The sequence below is a fragment of the Artemia franciscana genome, chromosome 10 (assembly GCF_032884065.1).
Source record: "Artemia franciscana chromosome 10, ASM3288406v1, whole genome shotgun sequence".
NCBI classification, from domain to species: domain Eukaryota; kingdom Metazoa; phylum Arthropoda; class Branchiopoda; order Anostraca; family Artemiidae; genus Artemia; species Artemia franciscana.
In genome coordinates, this window is record NC_088872.1 from 17,456,434 (window position 1) to 17,472,566 (window position 16,133).

Sequence of the window (16,133 nt, forward strand, 5' to 3'; positions counted from 1 at the left end):
GTCTTTGGTGCAATCTTCTGTTGCTGTATATTTCCAACAAGGATACCAACAAGGATAGGGTTTAAAGAGATACTTGCTGAGACATATTAGCAACACTAAAGAAAGAAAACAAAAGAAACCGTTTATTCTGACAGAACAGCATAGCTTTCACATAGCTATACATTAAAACACGTTTACCTCCACAGGTATCTCAAGTTAAACAATTCTGATAATATTTTTCTATTTAAGACACTAGTAACCGTATCCGGTAGCCAAAACCTTGTCAATCCAATCCCTGTAGTGACTTATCTCAGTATAGACACCAGGAAGATTTGGTCTTGCACAGCCAAATCCCCATGATGTTATCCCAACTACTTGCATTTGATTATTTAGCAGTGGTCCACCGCTGTCACCCTGAAATAAAAACATAATTCATTTTTTCAACTCTGTTTTTCCCAAGTGCTTTCTAATTTATACACACTTTCACTCTCTGACTGAACATTCTAACTTTTTTTTATTTTTGTTCGTTTTTTGTCATTAGAATGAGTTTTTTTTTAGTTCTTGGATCAGCCATTTCCATTAAAGAATGCACTACCAAAGACCTTCTTCGTCTGTTTTATTATTATTTTTATCCCATTAAATTAATTGAAACGTTAGAATAACTCAAGCTGTATTTAAGAAATGTAGGTTTTTTTTCTTTTTTTTTATGGCAAGGAAGACCTGTAAGTGGATATTCATATATATATGTATGTAACGATTAACATAGTAGATAGTAACGATTAATATCTTGACAAAATCCAAATAATCGTGATAATGGTAAAGACATAGTAAACCCGTGACTTTCTTTTCTTTTATTCAATCTTTTAAATAAATCACTATTAAAAGCGTTATTTCGTTGGTTTTAATGGTTCCATCACCTGCTACAACAGGTGTAAAAGGAATCAACGGATCGGGTTTTATCTTTATACCAAAACATATTAGTAGCTGCACTTCGACTATAGTCATCTAAAAATTCTAATACATATTTAAAAAAGCCACTAACTTTTAATTTGTTCACTTAAAAAGGCCACTAACTTTTAATTTTATTTGCGAACGTTTTTATTAGTAATACATATATTATATACGTGAATTACAAATTAACTTATGTAACGAACTTCTATCTATATATATAAAAATAAGTTGTCTGTGGATGTGTCTCTCAGGTGACGTCATGTTTGTGTGTTGACTGACGTCATGAAGTTAGTTGTCGTCATTTTTGTTATGACGGTGACGTCATTAAAGATATTTAAGACATGCGTTCACGTAGAAATCTATTAATGTTTAACTTTAAAATGACTGATGAACTTACAATGGCAACAGCCGAGGAAGATGCTCAAAGAGTTTATGCCAAAAAACTTGCTGCTGATACAGAAAGTCAGAAAAGAAAGCGTGCCGAGGAATCAAAAGAACAGCAAGGAAACAGGCTTGAGGCTGATAGAGAAAGAAAGAACAGAAAGCGTGCCGAGGAACTACCAGAGCAACGCGAAAGCAGACTTGCTGCTAAAAGAGAAAGTGAAAAAAGAAGGCGAGCCGAGGAACTACCAGAGCAACATGAAACCAGACTTGCTGCTAAAAGAGAAAGTGAAAAAAGAAGGCGTGCCGAGGAATCACAAGAACAGCAAGAAATCAGGCTTGCTGCTGATAGAGAAAGTAAGAAAAGAAAGCGTGCCGAGGAATCAGAGCAACCTGAAAGTTATCGCCTGGCATTCAGGTACAGCCCTGGAAACGGAAAGCTCCCAGTAGACTCAATTTCAGGACGTATACAACTACCTGCTGATTTCTGTAATTTAGTGACGTCCAAAAATGAATTGATTGAAAAAGTATTTCCGAATAGTCTAAAAAATTATAAAAATAATAAATGGCTAATTGAAAGAGCGATTCTCGCACCCAAAAATATAGACGTCCACGAAATCAACAATATTGTTTTGACCAAGATTCGAGACCAGGCAGTCCTTTACAAGTCAGTCGACACATTCTTGGAACCAAATGAAGCGGTTAATTATCCATCTGAATTTTTAAATTCCGTGAATCTTTCAGGGTTTCCACCACACGTGCTACAACTAAAAATAGGCGTACCAATAATACTTTTAAGAAATATCAACCCACCAAAGCTTTGCAATGGCACGCGACTTGCCATAAAAAAAAAACAATGGAAAACCTAATAGAGGCCACAATCTTGACAGGGTCTTTTGAGGGTGAGGCTGTTCTTATTCCTCGCATTCCCATGATTCCAACGGATCTGCCTTTTCAATTTAAAAGCTTGCAATTCCCAATTCGATTAGCATTTGGAATCACCATTAACAAAGCTCAAGGTCAATCATTAGAAAAATGTGGTATAGATCTTAATACTAATTGTTTTTCCCATGGACAATTGTACGTTGCATGTTCGAGGGTCGGTAAACCTGACAATCTATTTATATGCAGCGACAATTGGACAGCGAAGAATGTTGTATATTCGCAAGTTTTACGCAGTTAATTTGTATTGTATCTATCTATCTATCTATCTATATAAAAACGAGTTGTGTGTATGCATGTTTGTTTGTTTGTAAGAAGAGCGTTTGCATATGACGTCATTATTAGTACATACGGCTTTGTATATGCACAGACAATGGGAAAGCCAAGAATGTTGTATATTCGCAATTTTTACGTAGTTTGAAACACATATATAAATCTATCTATATTCACAGGTGGGACACAGGGACACAACTACAATGGCGCGTAACTAATATGGCGCGTAACGACTCACGCGCGCGGGGGGGCTTGGGGGGCGCGAAGCGCCCCACCAACTAGGTGGGCGCTTCATATATTTTAAGTATATGAAATATATTTAAAAAATATTCATATATTTTTATTAAGTACATGAGGGGTTTTGCCCCCTCGTTAATAACTCGCTCTTTACACTAAAATTAGAATTTTGCTCCAATTCTCTAAGAATGACCCCTGAAACAGAAAGGCCGTTTAATTAGAATAAATTGCTCTTTTGAAATTACCAAAAATACTTTAGCGCAAAGAACGAGGAGGTGAAGGACCCCATCATATATATAATAATCTCTGTTCGTTTTAAGTTTTAATGTTTCTCCTTACTTTCAGTTGAAAAAACTTATTAATTTCTCATTGTTCTTTTAAATAATGCTGGAAAATCCAGCACCCCCTTCATCGAAATTCTCTTCCCCAATGATAAATTCCTCCATGAAAAGATACTCTCACGTAATCAGCGACCCCCCTCCCACCACCAGAAAACATACTCACTGAAAACGTCATTATACTTCGTCAGTAACCAATACTATATATAAAAAATGGGCAAAGTTCATATATTGTGGTCACTTAAAAAGGGCACTAGAACTTTTAATTTCTGTTAGAATGAGCCTTCTCGTGACATTTTAGGATCACTGGGTCGATACGATAGCACCTGGCTTAAAAACAACAAATAAACAAATAAACATATATACATACATATATAACGATTAATATAGTAACGACCCCATCATATATATAATAATCTATGTTCGTTTTAAGTTTTAATGTTGTTCCTTACTTCCAGTTGAAAAAACTTATATCTTGTTTAATTTCTCATTGCTCTTTTAAATAATGCTGGGAAATCCAGCCCCCCCCCTTCATGGAAATTCTCTTCCCCAATGATAAATTCCTCCATGAAAAGATACTCTCACGTAACCCGCGACCCCCTCCCACCACCAGAAAAAATTCTGACTGAAAACGTCATTCGTCAATAACCAATACTATATATAAGAAATAGGCAAAGTTCATAGCTTGCAGTCCTTCCCCCGAGGACAGTGAGGGATTAAGTCGTCCTCAAAGACATAATTATTAGGTTTTCGACTATGCTCAACAAAATGGATATCATCATAGATGTTACTAGTATTACATCCCAATTTACCCGTAGCGACTCAATTAGAAGGTGAATTAACGAAGAAGGCAGAACAATTAGAAGCTGGATTAGGAAAGGGTAACTCATTTGAATGAATATAGGAAGCGTTTAATACCTATAAAGGTGATAATAAAACAGATTCACTTACTAGTTCACTTACTAGTGAACGCTATAAAACAGCTAAAATCGTTGTTGTGTTACAAAAATCTGAAAAAGATAACAATTACACGCAAAGCAACATGGTACTTGACCATATGAACCCTGATAGAATTGAATTGAGAGTAAATGGATATGAATATCCACAACAAGATTTTAAATATGACTTCAGTGATGCTAATGAAGATTATTCTAACGCCTATCAACAATTTTTACAGATAGGATATAAATACAAAAATGTTGACAGTCGAAACATTGTAAGTTACAATGATTTAAAACAGTTTTTTCTTTATTTTGTTTTGATGCGTCAAAGCATGAATCGAATATTTATCGAAGTGGATGAATTGCTCATATAGAAATTAAACTTTTAATAGATCAAATACCGGCTAATCCATATAACATTTATTGAGTTATAGTTTCAGAAAAAAGCAATCATGGAAGTTATAAACAGTAAATTATACATTAACTAGCTGTTGGGGTGGAACTTCGCGCCACCCCAACACCTAGTTGGTGGGGCGCTTCGCGCCCCCCCAAGCCCCCCCGCGCGCGTAAGTCGTTACGCGCCATATTAGTTATGCGCCATGGTAGTTGTGTCCCTGTGTCCCACCTGTGAATATAGATAGATTTATATATGTGTTTCAAACTACGTAAAAATTGCGAATAAACAACATTCTTGGCTTTCCCATTGTCTGTGCATATACAAAGCCGTATGTACTAATAATGACGTCATATACAAACGCTCTTTTTACAAACAAACAAACATGCATCCACACAACTCGTTTTTATATAGATAGATAGATAGATAGATACAATACAAATTAACTGCGTAAAACTTGCGAATATACAACATTCTTCGCTGTCCAATTGTCGCTTCATATAAATACATTGTCAGGTTTACCGACCCTCGAACATGCAACGTACAATTGTCCATGGGAAAAACAATCAGTATTAAGATCTATACCACATTTTTCTAATGATTGACCTTGAGCTTTGTTAATGGTGATTGCAAATACTAATCGAATTGGGAATTGCAATCTTTTAAATTGAAAAAGCAGATCCGTTGGAATCATGGGAATGCGAGGAATAAGAACAGCCTCACCCTCATAAGGCCCTGTCAAGATTGTGGCCTCTATTAGGTTTTCCATTGTTTTTTTTTACGGCAAGTCGCGTGCCATTGCAAAGCTTTGGTGGGTTGATATTTCTTAAAAGTATTATCGGTACGCCTATTTTTAGTTGTAGCACGTGTGGTGGAAACCCTGAAGGATCTATGGAATTTAAAAATTCAGATGGATAATTAACCGCTTCATTTGGTTCCAAAACTGTGTCGACTGACTTGTAAAGGACTGCCTGGTCTCGAATCTTGGTCAAAACAATATTGTTGATTTCGTGGACGTCTATATTTTTGGGTGCGAGAATCGCTCTTTCACTTAGCCATTTATTATTCTTATAATTTTTTAGAATATTCGGAAATACTTTTTCAATCAATTCATTTTTGGACGTCACTAAATTACAGAAATCAGCAGGTAGTTGTATACGTCCTGAAATTGAGTCTACTGTTTGACCAGAGTCATCGTTTTGCAATCGGACACGCATATTTGTAGTTAATTTTAATATTTTTACGTGTGCCCATAAATTAGAATTTTTTAGGCAAGCATTCATTTCGTCTGCAGGAGTTAAACTACGTAAAAATTGCGAATATACAACATTCTTGGCTTTCCCATTGTCTCTGCATATACAAAGCCGTATGTACTAATAATGACATCATATGCAAACGCTCTTTTTACAAACAAACAAACATGCATACACACAACTCGTTTTTATATAGATAGATAGATAGATAGATACAATACAAATTAACTGCGTAAAACTTGCGAATATACAACATTCTTCGCTGTCCAATTGTCGCTGCATATAAATAGATTGTCAGGTTTACCGACCCTCGAACATGCAACGTACAATTGTCCATGGGAAAAACAATCAGTATTAAGATCTATACCACATTTTTCTAATGATTGACCTTGAGCTTTGTTAATGGTGATTGCAAATGCTAATCGAATTGGGAATTGCAATCTTTTAAATTGAAAAGGCAGATCCGTTGGAATCATGGGAATGCGAGGAATAAGAACAGCCTCACCCTCATAAGGCCCTGTCAAGATTGTGGCCTCTATTAGGTTTTCCATTGTTTTTTTTTACGGCAAGTCGCGTGCCATTACAAAGCTTTGGTGGGTTGATATTTCTTAAAAGTATTATTGGTACGCCTATTTTTAGTTGTAGCACGTGTGGTGGAAACCCTGAAGGATCTATGGAATTTAAAAATTCAGATGGATAATTAACCGCTTCATTTGGTTCCAAAACTGTGTCGACTGACTTGTAAAGGACTGCCTGGTCTCGAATCTTGGTCAAAACAATATTGTTGATTTCGTGGACGTCTATATTTTTGGGTGCGAGAATCGCTCTTTCACTTAGCCATTTATTATTTTTATAATTTTTTAGAATATTCGGAAATACTTTTTCAATCAATTCATTTTTGGACGTCACTAAATTACAGAAATCAGCAGGTAGTTGTATACGTCCTGAAATTGAGTCTACTGTTTGACCAGAATCATCGTTTTGCAATCGGACACGCATATTTGTAGTTAATTTTAATATTTTTACGTGTGCCCATAAATTAGAATTTTTTAGGCAAGCATTCATTTCGTCTGCAGGAGTTAAACTACGTAAAAATTGCGAATATACAACATTCTTGGTTTTCCCATTGTCTCTGCATATACAAAGCCGTATGTACTAATAATGACATCATATGCAAACGCTCTTTTTACAAACAAACAAACATGCATACACACAACTCGTTTTTATATAGATAGATAGATAGATAGATACAATACAAATTAACTGCGTAAAACTTGCGAATATACAACATTCTTCGCTGTCCAATTGTCGCTGCATATAAATAGATTGTCAGGTTTACCGACCCTCGAACATGCAACGTACAATTGTCCATGGGAAAAACAATCAGTATTAAAATCTATACCACATTTTTCTAATGATTGACCTTGAGCTTTGTTAATGGTGATTGCAAATGCTAATCGAATTGGGAATTGCAATCTTTTAAATTGAAAAGGCAGATCCGTTGGAATCATGGGAATGCGAGGAATAAGAACAGCCTCACCCTCAAAAGGCCCTGTCAAGATTGTGGCCTCTATTAGGTTTTCCATTGTTTTTTTTACGGCAAGTCGAGTGCCATTGCAAAGCTTTGGTGGGTTTATATTTCTTAAAAGTATTATTGGTACGCCTATTTTTAGTTGTAGCACGTGTGGTGGAAACCCTGAAAGATCTATGGAATTTAAAAATTCAGATGGATAATTAACCGCTTCATTTGGTTCCAAAACTGTGTCGACTGACTTGTAAAGGACTGCCTGGTCTCGAATCTTGGTCAAAACAGTATTGTTGATTTCGTGGACGTCTATATTTTTGGGTGCGAGAATCGCTCTTTCACTTAGCCATTTATTATTTTTATAATTTTTTAGAATATTCGGAAATACTTTTTCAATCAATTCATTTTTGGACGTCACTAAATTACAGAAATCAGCAGGTAGTTGTATACGTCCTGAAATTGAGTCTACTGGGAGCTTTCCGTTTCCAATTGTCAGCAATTGATCTGAAAATGTTTGACCAGAGTCATCGTTTTGCAATCGGACACGCATATTTGTAGTTAATTTTAATATTTTTACGTGTGCCCATAAATTAGAATTTTTCAGGCAAGCATTCATTCGTCTTCAATGGCTCTGGTGGTGCAGCCAATAGAGGAAGTTTAACTTTTCCTGAGGCGCAACACATTCCCATTGTTTCACCATTGAATTTCAAGGCCTTGCAATAGGGACAAATTTTAGACATTGTCCCGATTTGAACACATCTACTCAAGCTATAATCATCGACTGGGTTGTACCTGAATGCCAGGCGATAACTTTCAGGTTGCTCTGATTCCTCGGCACGCTTTCTTTTCTTACTTTCTCTATCAGCAGCAAGCCTGATTTCTTGCTGTTCTTGTGATTCCTCGGCACGCTTTCTTTTCTTACTTTCTCTATCAGCAGCAAGCCTGATTCCTTGCTGTTCTTGTAATTCCTCGGCACGCCTTCTTTTTTCACTTTCTCTTTTAGCAGCAAGTCTGCTTCCGCGTTGCTCTGGTAGTTCCTCGGCACGCTTTCTGTTCTTTTTTTCTCTATCAGCCTCAAGCCTGTTTCCTTGCTGTTCTTTTGATTCCTCGGCACGCTTTCTGTTCTTTCTTTCTCTATCAGCCTCAAGCCTGTTTCCTTGCTGTTCTTTTGATTCCTCGGCACGCTTTCTGTTCTTTTTTTCTCTATAAGCCTCAAGCCTGTTTCCTTGCTGTTCTTTTGATTCCTCGGCACGCTTTCTTTTCTGACTTTCTCTATCAGCAGCAAGTTTTTTGGCATAGACTCTTTGAGCATCTTCATCGGCTTTTGCCATGGTAAGTTCATCAGTCATTGTAAACTTAAACATTAATAGATTTCTACGTGAACATATGTCTTAAATATCTTGAATGACGTCACCGTCAAAGCAAAAATGACGACAACTAATTTCATGACGTCAGTCAACACAGAAACATGACGTCACCTGATCCACAGACAGACACACAGACAGACAACTTATTTTTATATATATAGAAGATATATAAATTTAATATATATAAATAATATAATTAATATATAAATTTGTTTTAAAAAATTATGTACAAATAAATGGAGAAAATTTTAAGTGAAATGAAAAATACAAACCTATTGAAAATATGAACCATCTTTTCCTAGAATGCTAACCAAATAACACGTCATTACTCAAATTATTTCTGACGCGTGCTTGGATTTCTTCCCAGAATTCTTTCACTCGATGAAAGAATTCTGGGTAGAAAGCCAAAGGCAATTAAAAGAAATTTTTTTCCAATTCAGGAAATTTGCTTAATAAAATTGTTTACTAATAAATTGAGAAACTTTTAAGCGAAATGAAAACGGAAAATAAATATAATCGAACTATTAAGAAAGAAGATTTGGACATTGGGATGGTCTGAACGATTAAAAGAATAAAATGAATTACAACTAAATACGGAAAGGAAATCGATATCGTTGTTAATTTTAAAGGCGAAATTGTTGATCTATTTGCACCTAAGCGTTTGAATTTTAGAGCAGTCGACTTTGAAAAAAAGATTTAAAAAACTAGATAAAGGTATGATTTTAAAGGTTATAGGAAGAAAAAATAAAGATAACATAAATAATTTATAGATTGATATCAAAACTATCCACTAAATATTAAATCATATTATACTATTACATTTTATGAGTAGTATAAGAAAAATGGAATATAATTAAACTCACAAATTAATCAAATTCTTATTTCACAAAACCTGTTTCGATCTTAAGGCGCGGGATGGGAAATTATAAGAATATCAGCAATCTTAATTTAAAATCATGTGAACTTAATTAAAAATGGAGTAAATTGATGGGGTGGTCTAGGTTGGTCCTATAACCCGTGCTTACTTTGTGACAAAGTATAAAGATAGACCAACTTTGATTTCCATGAATCTGGTTTCATTTTGAATGTAGGGATGGAAAATATTCAAAATGTGCACTATTTGATATTTGAATGATGTAAAATGAACTGAAAATGATGTAAATTGAATAGATGAGACAGGTTGTCTAGAAACCCCATTTTCCGTACTATTTATTGGTATTATTTTTTAGATGTTGCCCTTGATTTCTGTGGATTGGTCTTTATTTTTAGAGGTTGACATCGATGGAGTCAAATACTTTTTCAAAATCAATCAATAGGAGATACAGATTTTTATTCCATTTTCTTGACTCTTCTATCATAAATCTTAGGATAAAAAAAGGTCAAAACACGGTATACCAGGCTTTAACCTATGTTATTCTTTCCTTAAATGTGTGTCAAGAGCTGGTCTCAAACGCTGCAATATAATCCTAGCCAAGAGTGTACTTGGCAATGAAGTCAGGTTGATCCCCCTCCATTTGTCACAGTTAAGAGCATCTCCCTTCTTAAACAGTTTGACTAGAATACCTCTAGCCCAATTACATGGGACCTTTTCCATGCTCCATATGGCTACTAGGAGAGCAGTCCATACATTTAAGCAGGCTCGAAGGGAGGTTTTTAGTATGTTTGCTGTTATCCCATCGACTCCCGATGCAGGGCTATTCTTAAACTTTTCGACAGCTGTTACTACCTCTACAGTACTGGGAGGATTAGCCCTTATGTCAAATAGTAATAACAGGATATCCGTTACAACTTAATACTCAGGTACCTTTCTCAATAACATATACTATATGTATAACAATGAACAAATTGCCATGAGAACTGTTGGGAGGTTGACATCCCCAAAGACATCATTACTGGATCTTTGCACAATGATGCACAAAATAACTCCCTTAAAACTTTGATCAGATTTGTTTTGGGGAATGATAAGCTTGGGTGGGAGAGGAGGGGGGTAGCTGGCCTCCATTCACTTTTGAATCTTAAATAGGGTACTAAAACTTTCAATTTTCAATCAAATAAGCCCCATCACATCCGAAGTATAAATGACCACCCTTTCCATAAGAACCTTATATGCCCCGGTGGATAACTTTCTATCCTTGCTCCTGGGCTCTGAGGGGTTGTTTTCAACCTTAAGAGACTGTTATATACTCTTTGGACTATTTTGAATAAAATGGCTATCTCACAATTTCGATCATATGCGTTTGGGGAAAAGAGGATGTCAGGAAAAGGGTAGGGCTAGTTGTACTTCATCACTTTTGACTCTTAAAAGGGAACTAGAAACATACAATCCCGATCAAATGAGCCTCCTCTAAAGTCCTCACGACCACTCCTTCCAAACTGTATACCAAACTGTAACTGTATACTTGTATACCCCATGGGCAGAACTAATGACCCTTGCCCGAAAATTTGGGGTGCTGGGTCAACCCCAAAGTTCTTGCTATGTGATCTTTGGAATATTTTTTGAACAAATGGATATCTCAAAATTTCTATCACATGCATTTTGAGAAAATACGATGTGTGGCGAGGGGCATATCTGCCCTCCGATCACTTTGACTCTTAAACAGGGTAACAAAATGCATTTTTCAACGTTTTCCCTTTTTACTTTAATAAATAAAAAAAAATATTAACACTTTCAGGAATAAATATCAGTATACACATTTGAAACTGATAATCAGTGATCATCCGTTGTTTTTTTTTTCTTCTACTGAAGCAGACATTATGTTCTGGTCACGAGAAGTCATGGGAGTTGTCAGCCCGACTCATGTTAATTATTGCTCGTTTTAAGGTTATGTCGGTTATTTATTGTAATCTCTGTTCGTTTCGGGGTTCATTTAGCTATTGATCGTGATTTGAGATAATGCTATACTTGGAAGAATATTTAAATTTATTTCTGGTTATTTTTGGCTTAAAGGAACTCTTTACTTTTCCGTGAAAAACTTGTTTTGTCGATTTTTTTTATTTCATTAATAGTCACCTCGTAAGTAGCCCGCGGGTAGCGAGATGTCAGTTGATTTGCATAAAAGAAGATAATACGCAAGATGTGCAAATAATCATGATACTAGGAAAGTTTGGCAACTTTCTGACACAGGAAGGCTTTTAATAACCCTCCTCCGACAAGTTCTTTTACCTCCCCCACCCACCTCTGGAGAATCATTTAAGAGAACGTTATGTCATAAACATCATTTGGAACATCAAGTAGAGGCATATACGCAGGGCACTCGTATCAATTCACAAAAAATTAGGCATGGGGGGGGTGTAAAATTTATTTTTTAAATCAAGGGCGCGGGGGGGGGGGGCAAATTTATCGTTTTTTTATGTTACCAATAACAATATCTAATAAGCACTTTTCATAAAAATAACCCAAGAAAATGGTATTTTGAAAACCTAAGGGGGCACATGCCCATCTGTCCGCCCATTAGACGCCACCGACGCAACTGGTCTCTGGGGGCAGTTGCCCTCCTATCCCATAGCAAATTACACCCCTGCTTAAGACCGAGAAAAATTGGAAGGATTATCTGAGGACATCCAAATCCACTTAGGTGAAGAATATCCTCCTGGCTATCCAACACAAGGTATCATTAAAACTAAAGCTGCAAATTCCAAAATCACAAACTTTTAAATGCTCAGTATGTTCTATTATGAAGCAACCCTTTCTTTGTCGGTCATGAAGTTAACACAGTTTTTTTCTAATTTTTTATGTTTGACACAGTTTATGTGCAAGAACATTAAAGAAGCTTAATAAAGATGATAACTGACAAGGGACAATGTGATTCAGCCAAATTCTGAGGTATTTACGGCATTTGCATTCACATGTAAATTAGACAAAATTTTTCTACTTATAGCATGCTACTGGGACTTTTACCAGTATTATATGCATTCCAGTTATTGCGAAAGAGTGATTTGTGGTAATTTGCTACAATAACTATATGGAAATTAGTGATAATAAGTGACTCAACTGAAGATAAACTAGATAACGGTCATGTATTTTCTATTTGGTCAACGACATAGTATAACGAATGAAAAAAAAAATATCCTTTAGTCAAAATTTTCCCGATGATTTTCAGCTTTGTCACAAACTATGAAATAGCCAACTCACTGGCAACCAGCCCCCCCCCCCCCCATCGAGTGCTTTTTTGCTACCTGCTCCCTCCCTCTTCCCAAGACATCTGGTCAAAATTTTATGATAGCCATTTCATGGGCAGCGCATAGCACAACCTATAGAGGGATCCCAACCCCTTCCCCTCCACAGCCCTCAGGGTAAGGACCTTAAGTTATGCTAGTTGTCCATTGTTTACCTATAAGGTTTTTAAGGAAGAGGTCGAATGGAAAGCTCTAATATCCTTTTTAAAATTCAAAAGTGATCAGAGGGCAATTAGACCCTCTCCCCCTACACCCTCTTTGCTCAAAATGGATTTGATCGCAATTTAGACACAGCCATTTTGTTTAAAATAGCCCAATGCCTTCAGGGCTGACACAAACCTTCAGAGCCAGGGGGCAAGAGTTGTAAGTTATGCCCCAGAAGGCATATCATGTTTTTTGCACGGGGTGGTCGCATAAGCTTTGCAGAAGGCTAATTAGACTGTAAATTGAAAGTTTTATTATAGTCAAAAGTTATCAGAGGGCAACAATCCCCCCCCACAAGCTCTTTGCCCGAAATGGATCCGATCGAAATTTCGACACAGTCATTTTTATTCAAAATATCCCAATGCCTTTAGGGTTGACACAAGCCCCCAGAGCCAGGGACAAGGGTTGTAAGTTATGCCCCAGGGGCATATAAGATTTTTATGCAAGTGGTGGTCGTACAAACTTTGGAAAAGGCTCGTTTGAATGGAAATCGAAAGTTCTATTAGAGTCAAAAGTGATTGGAAGGCAGCTAGCCTCTCACCCCAACCCTTTTCCCCAAATTTATCCGATCAAGATTTTGAGATAGCTATTTTGTTTACAATAGTTCAAAGATCAGATAAGAATGCCTCCAGGATGGACACAACCCCCCGGAGCCTGGGGGCAAGGGTTACACGTTTTTCCCTGCAGGCAAATAATGTTTTTATTGAAATTGAAAGTTATAGTGCCTTTTCAATGTTCAAAATGATTGGATGGCAGCTATCCCTCCATGCCCTTTGTTTTTCAAAACATATCCAATCAAAATTTTGATACAGCTGTTTTGTTCAGCATAGCTGAAAGGTCCAGTAATTATGTTTTTGGTGATGTCAACCACCCCCTCCCAAAGCCCTCAGAGCAAGGACTGAAAGTTAAGCTGTTTGTCCATTGTGTTCATATAGTTTACACTTGCTCCAGACTTCAATTAAGTGTCCCAACTCAAAGGCTGACCTGAATTTGTATTTTTACCAGATTCTGGAATGTCTGAAGTCGGCCACAAAGGCTGCGGTTCCAATGGAGAACTTGCGTTCCAGGTTGTGCAAGCCCCTGTGGAATATGGATCCGGAAGTGAGAAAAAAGGAAGAACAATGCACAGTTTTGGTTGCGATTATACTTACAATCGAGCTTCTTCTACTTCTGTAAATACAATTAAGCAAACGACGAAACTAGAATATAAATCCTGCTTACGTAATGTAAGGCTCAATGCGCAGGACTCTTCAAATAGTGAGAACATTTGGAATAGAGTTATCAATAGCAGTAAGTGTAACCCCCCTTCCCAATCAGGATGAAACTTCATGAATTTTATGCGCCATTATTTTGCCATTTTTTGCCTATTTAATCAGTGTGTCCAGAATAATTTTTTATTCTACTTACAGTGTAAGAAAACCTTCCTATCACGCATGGGGTCATAGGATCGAGCCACACTGATATTGGAATATTTTTCCTTTTTTTGTGTGGTTATTAATGGTTAATAATAGCGAACATAATTGTAATTTTTACTAGTATTTGATAAATAATTTCTTAAAATAACAGCTAAAAATGATTTTAAGAAATAAGATAAAACTATCGTAACAGTCCTTTTGATAATTGTTGTAACAGGCGTCTATTTAGAAGTACAAAGTAAGTAAGACCTTGTGCCACCAAATAAAATAAAACCAATTTTCCAACCTCAAAAGTATTAGAGACAAATAAAAGTTGTATAAATGTGAAGAAGCATGTAACTCTTCTCTCCAAAAATCTCTTCTTTCTCTTGTTCTCCTCGCCAGTAATTTAATTGAAATGTAGAAACATTGCAGCTTATTCGGAAGGAAATTATGTGAAGGTCTGCAAACTATGCTACTTGAGGCATAAGGTAGGTCCATGCCCCTCCAGTGTCACCGGTTGGTTACATATTTGGGAAAATTAGTCCGTTTTTCTTGTTTTGTTTTTTCAAATACATTTGAGCTTTAACCCTCGAGTCGCTAAAAAGCATTTCTGGATGTTTCTAATAATAGCTAATGTTTTCAGATAACTTGCCTTTTTTTGTCAATCACAGCCAAAAAAAGTTCTTAGGTGTGCACTCAAGTCCTTTACTCTAAACACAAGACTTAAGCTGAAATTCAGATTACCTGACATGCATCTTTTCCGCCCTCTTCAAGCCCAGCACAAATCATTGTAGGATCAACATCATAAAATATTGTGTAATAAGCATCGATGCAGTCCTGATCGTCCCATGCTGGTACTTCAACCTTTTGTAGTTTATTACTCAGAGGCCCCTCTTCCTAAAAGAACAAAAAGTAAAAGTCAGGTTCATGTCCAATGTATTAGGGAGCCAAATATTATAATAACAACTTGTATTGTGTAAATTTGCTTATTTATCACTCTGTTCAAAAGAAACATAAAATAAATAAAAAACAATTCTTTGCGAATGAAAAAAGGGCAACATTTAAATTTAAAACATAACTGAAATTGTTCTTTATATGAGCGGGACTGCCACCCTCCTCATCCCCTTACTCTTTGCACTAAAATTTTACTGTGCTAAGCTCAAAGTATTTATGATTGTATTTGTGCTTGGGCAATCCTTCTTCTTATGTGAACATTTAATGAAATTTATATGAAAAGCCTTTCGTAGTTTTTTTTTAACATAGGGGTGAAACGCTTTCTAGGGGCCTATACTAACACCCCTCTTATAAAAATAATCCATTGGGCAACACCTTAATGCAAAAACATGCCGTCTCTTAAGTAGTGAGCTTTATTGGATAAGTGTCCCATAATAGCAGCTCATATTTATGAAATGAATTTTATGCTTAGGAACGAACGGTATGCTACAGGCCAGTATTGCCTCTAAGTCTAGGAGTTTAAATAAACAGCATTTCAATAGTTCTGAGAATTTGGCTTGATAGCAGTTCGACCGTGTTTGCAGCAAAGCTACGCTTTTCCGAGCCAATATACTAGAACATGGCAATTTCTTAGGGTCTGATCTCTTGTTCTTCAAAATGGCCACTAGATCTTTAAATGTCCATCCAAATGAACCCTCTTTTAATAATCTGGGAGTATGGACTATATGTGGTCAGATGCACGGCTGTACTTTTTTGGAAAAAGTAAGGAATTCCATGTTTTGGCGATAGTTGCTTGTGGGTGTTTCATGTATGTTTGATTT

The 16,133-nt window shown here is 36.3% G+C and overlaps 1 protein-coding gene and 1 long non-coding RNA gene across 2 annotated transcripts in view; one reads left to right on the top strand and one right to left on the bottom strand.

Moving 5' to 3' along the window:
- LOC136031854 (uncharacterized) overlaps nucleotides 1-16,133 on the top strand; it is a 98,736-nt gene that overhangs the window by 9,062 nt on the left and 73,541 nt on the right. The gene's annotated exons all lie outside the window — the stretch shown is intronic.
- LOC136031623 (trypsin-1-like) overlaps nucleotides 102-16,133 on the bottom strand; it is a 79,140-nt gene continuing 63,108 nt past the window's right edge. The window contains exons 6-7 of the mRNA XM_065711261.1: nucleotides 15,103-15,255; nucleotides 102-393 (exon numbers count right to left, since the gene is read on the bottom strand). Coding sequence (XP_065567333.1) covers nucleotides 232-393; nucleotides 15,103-15,255 — 315 coding nt within the window. The 3' untranslated portion in view covers nucleotides 102-231. The remainder of the gene's footprint in view (nucleotides 394-15,102; nucleotides 15,256-16,133) is intronic.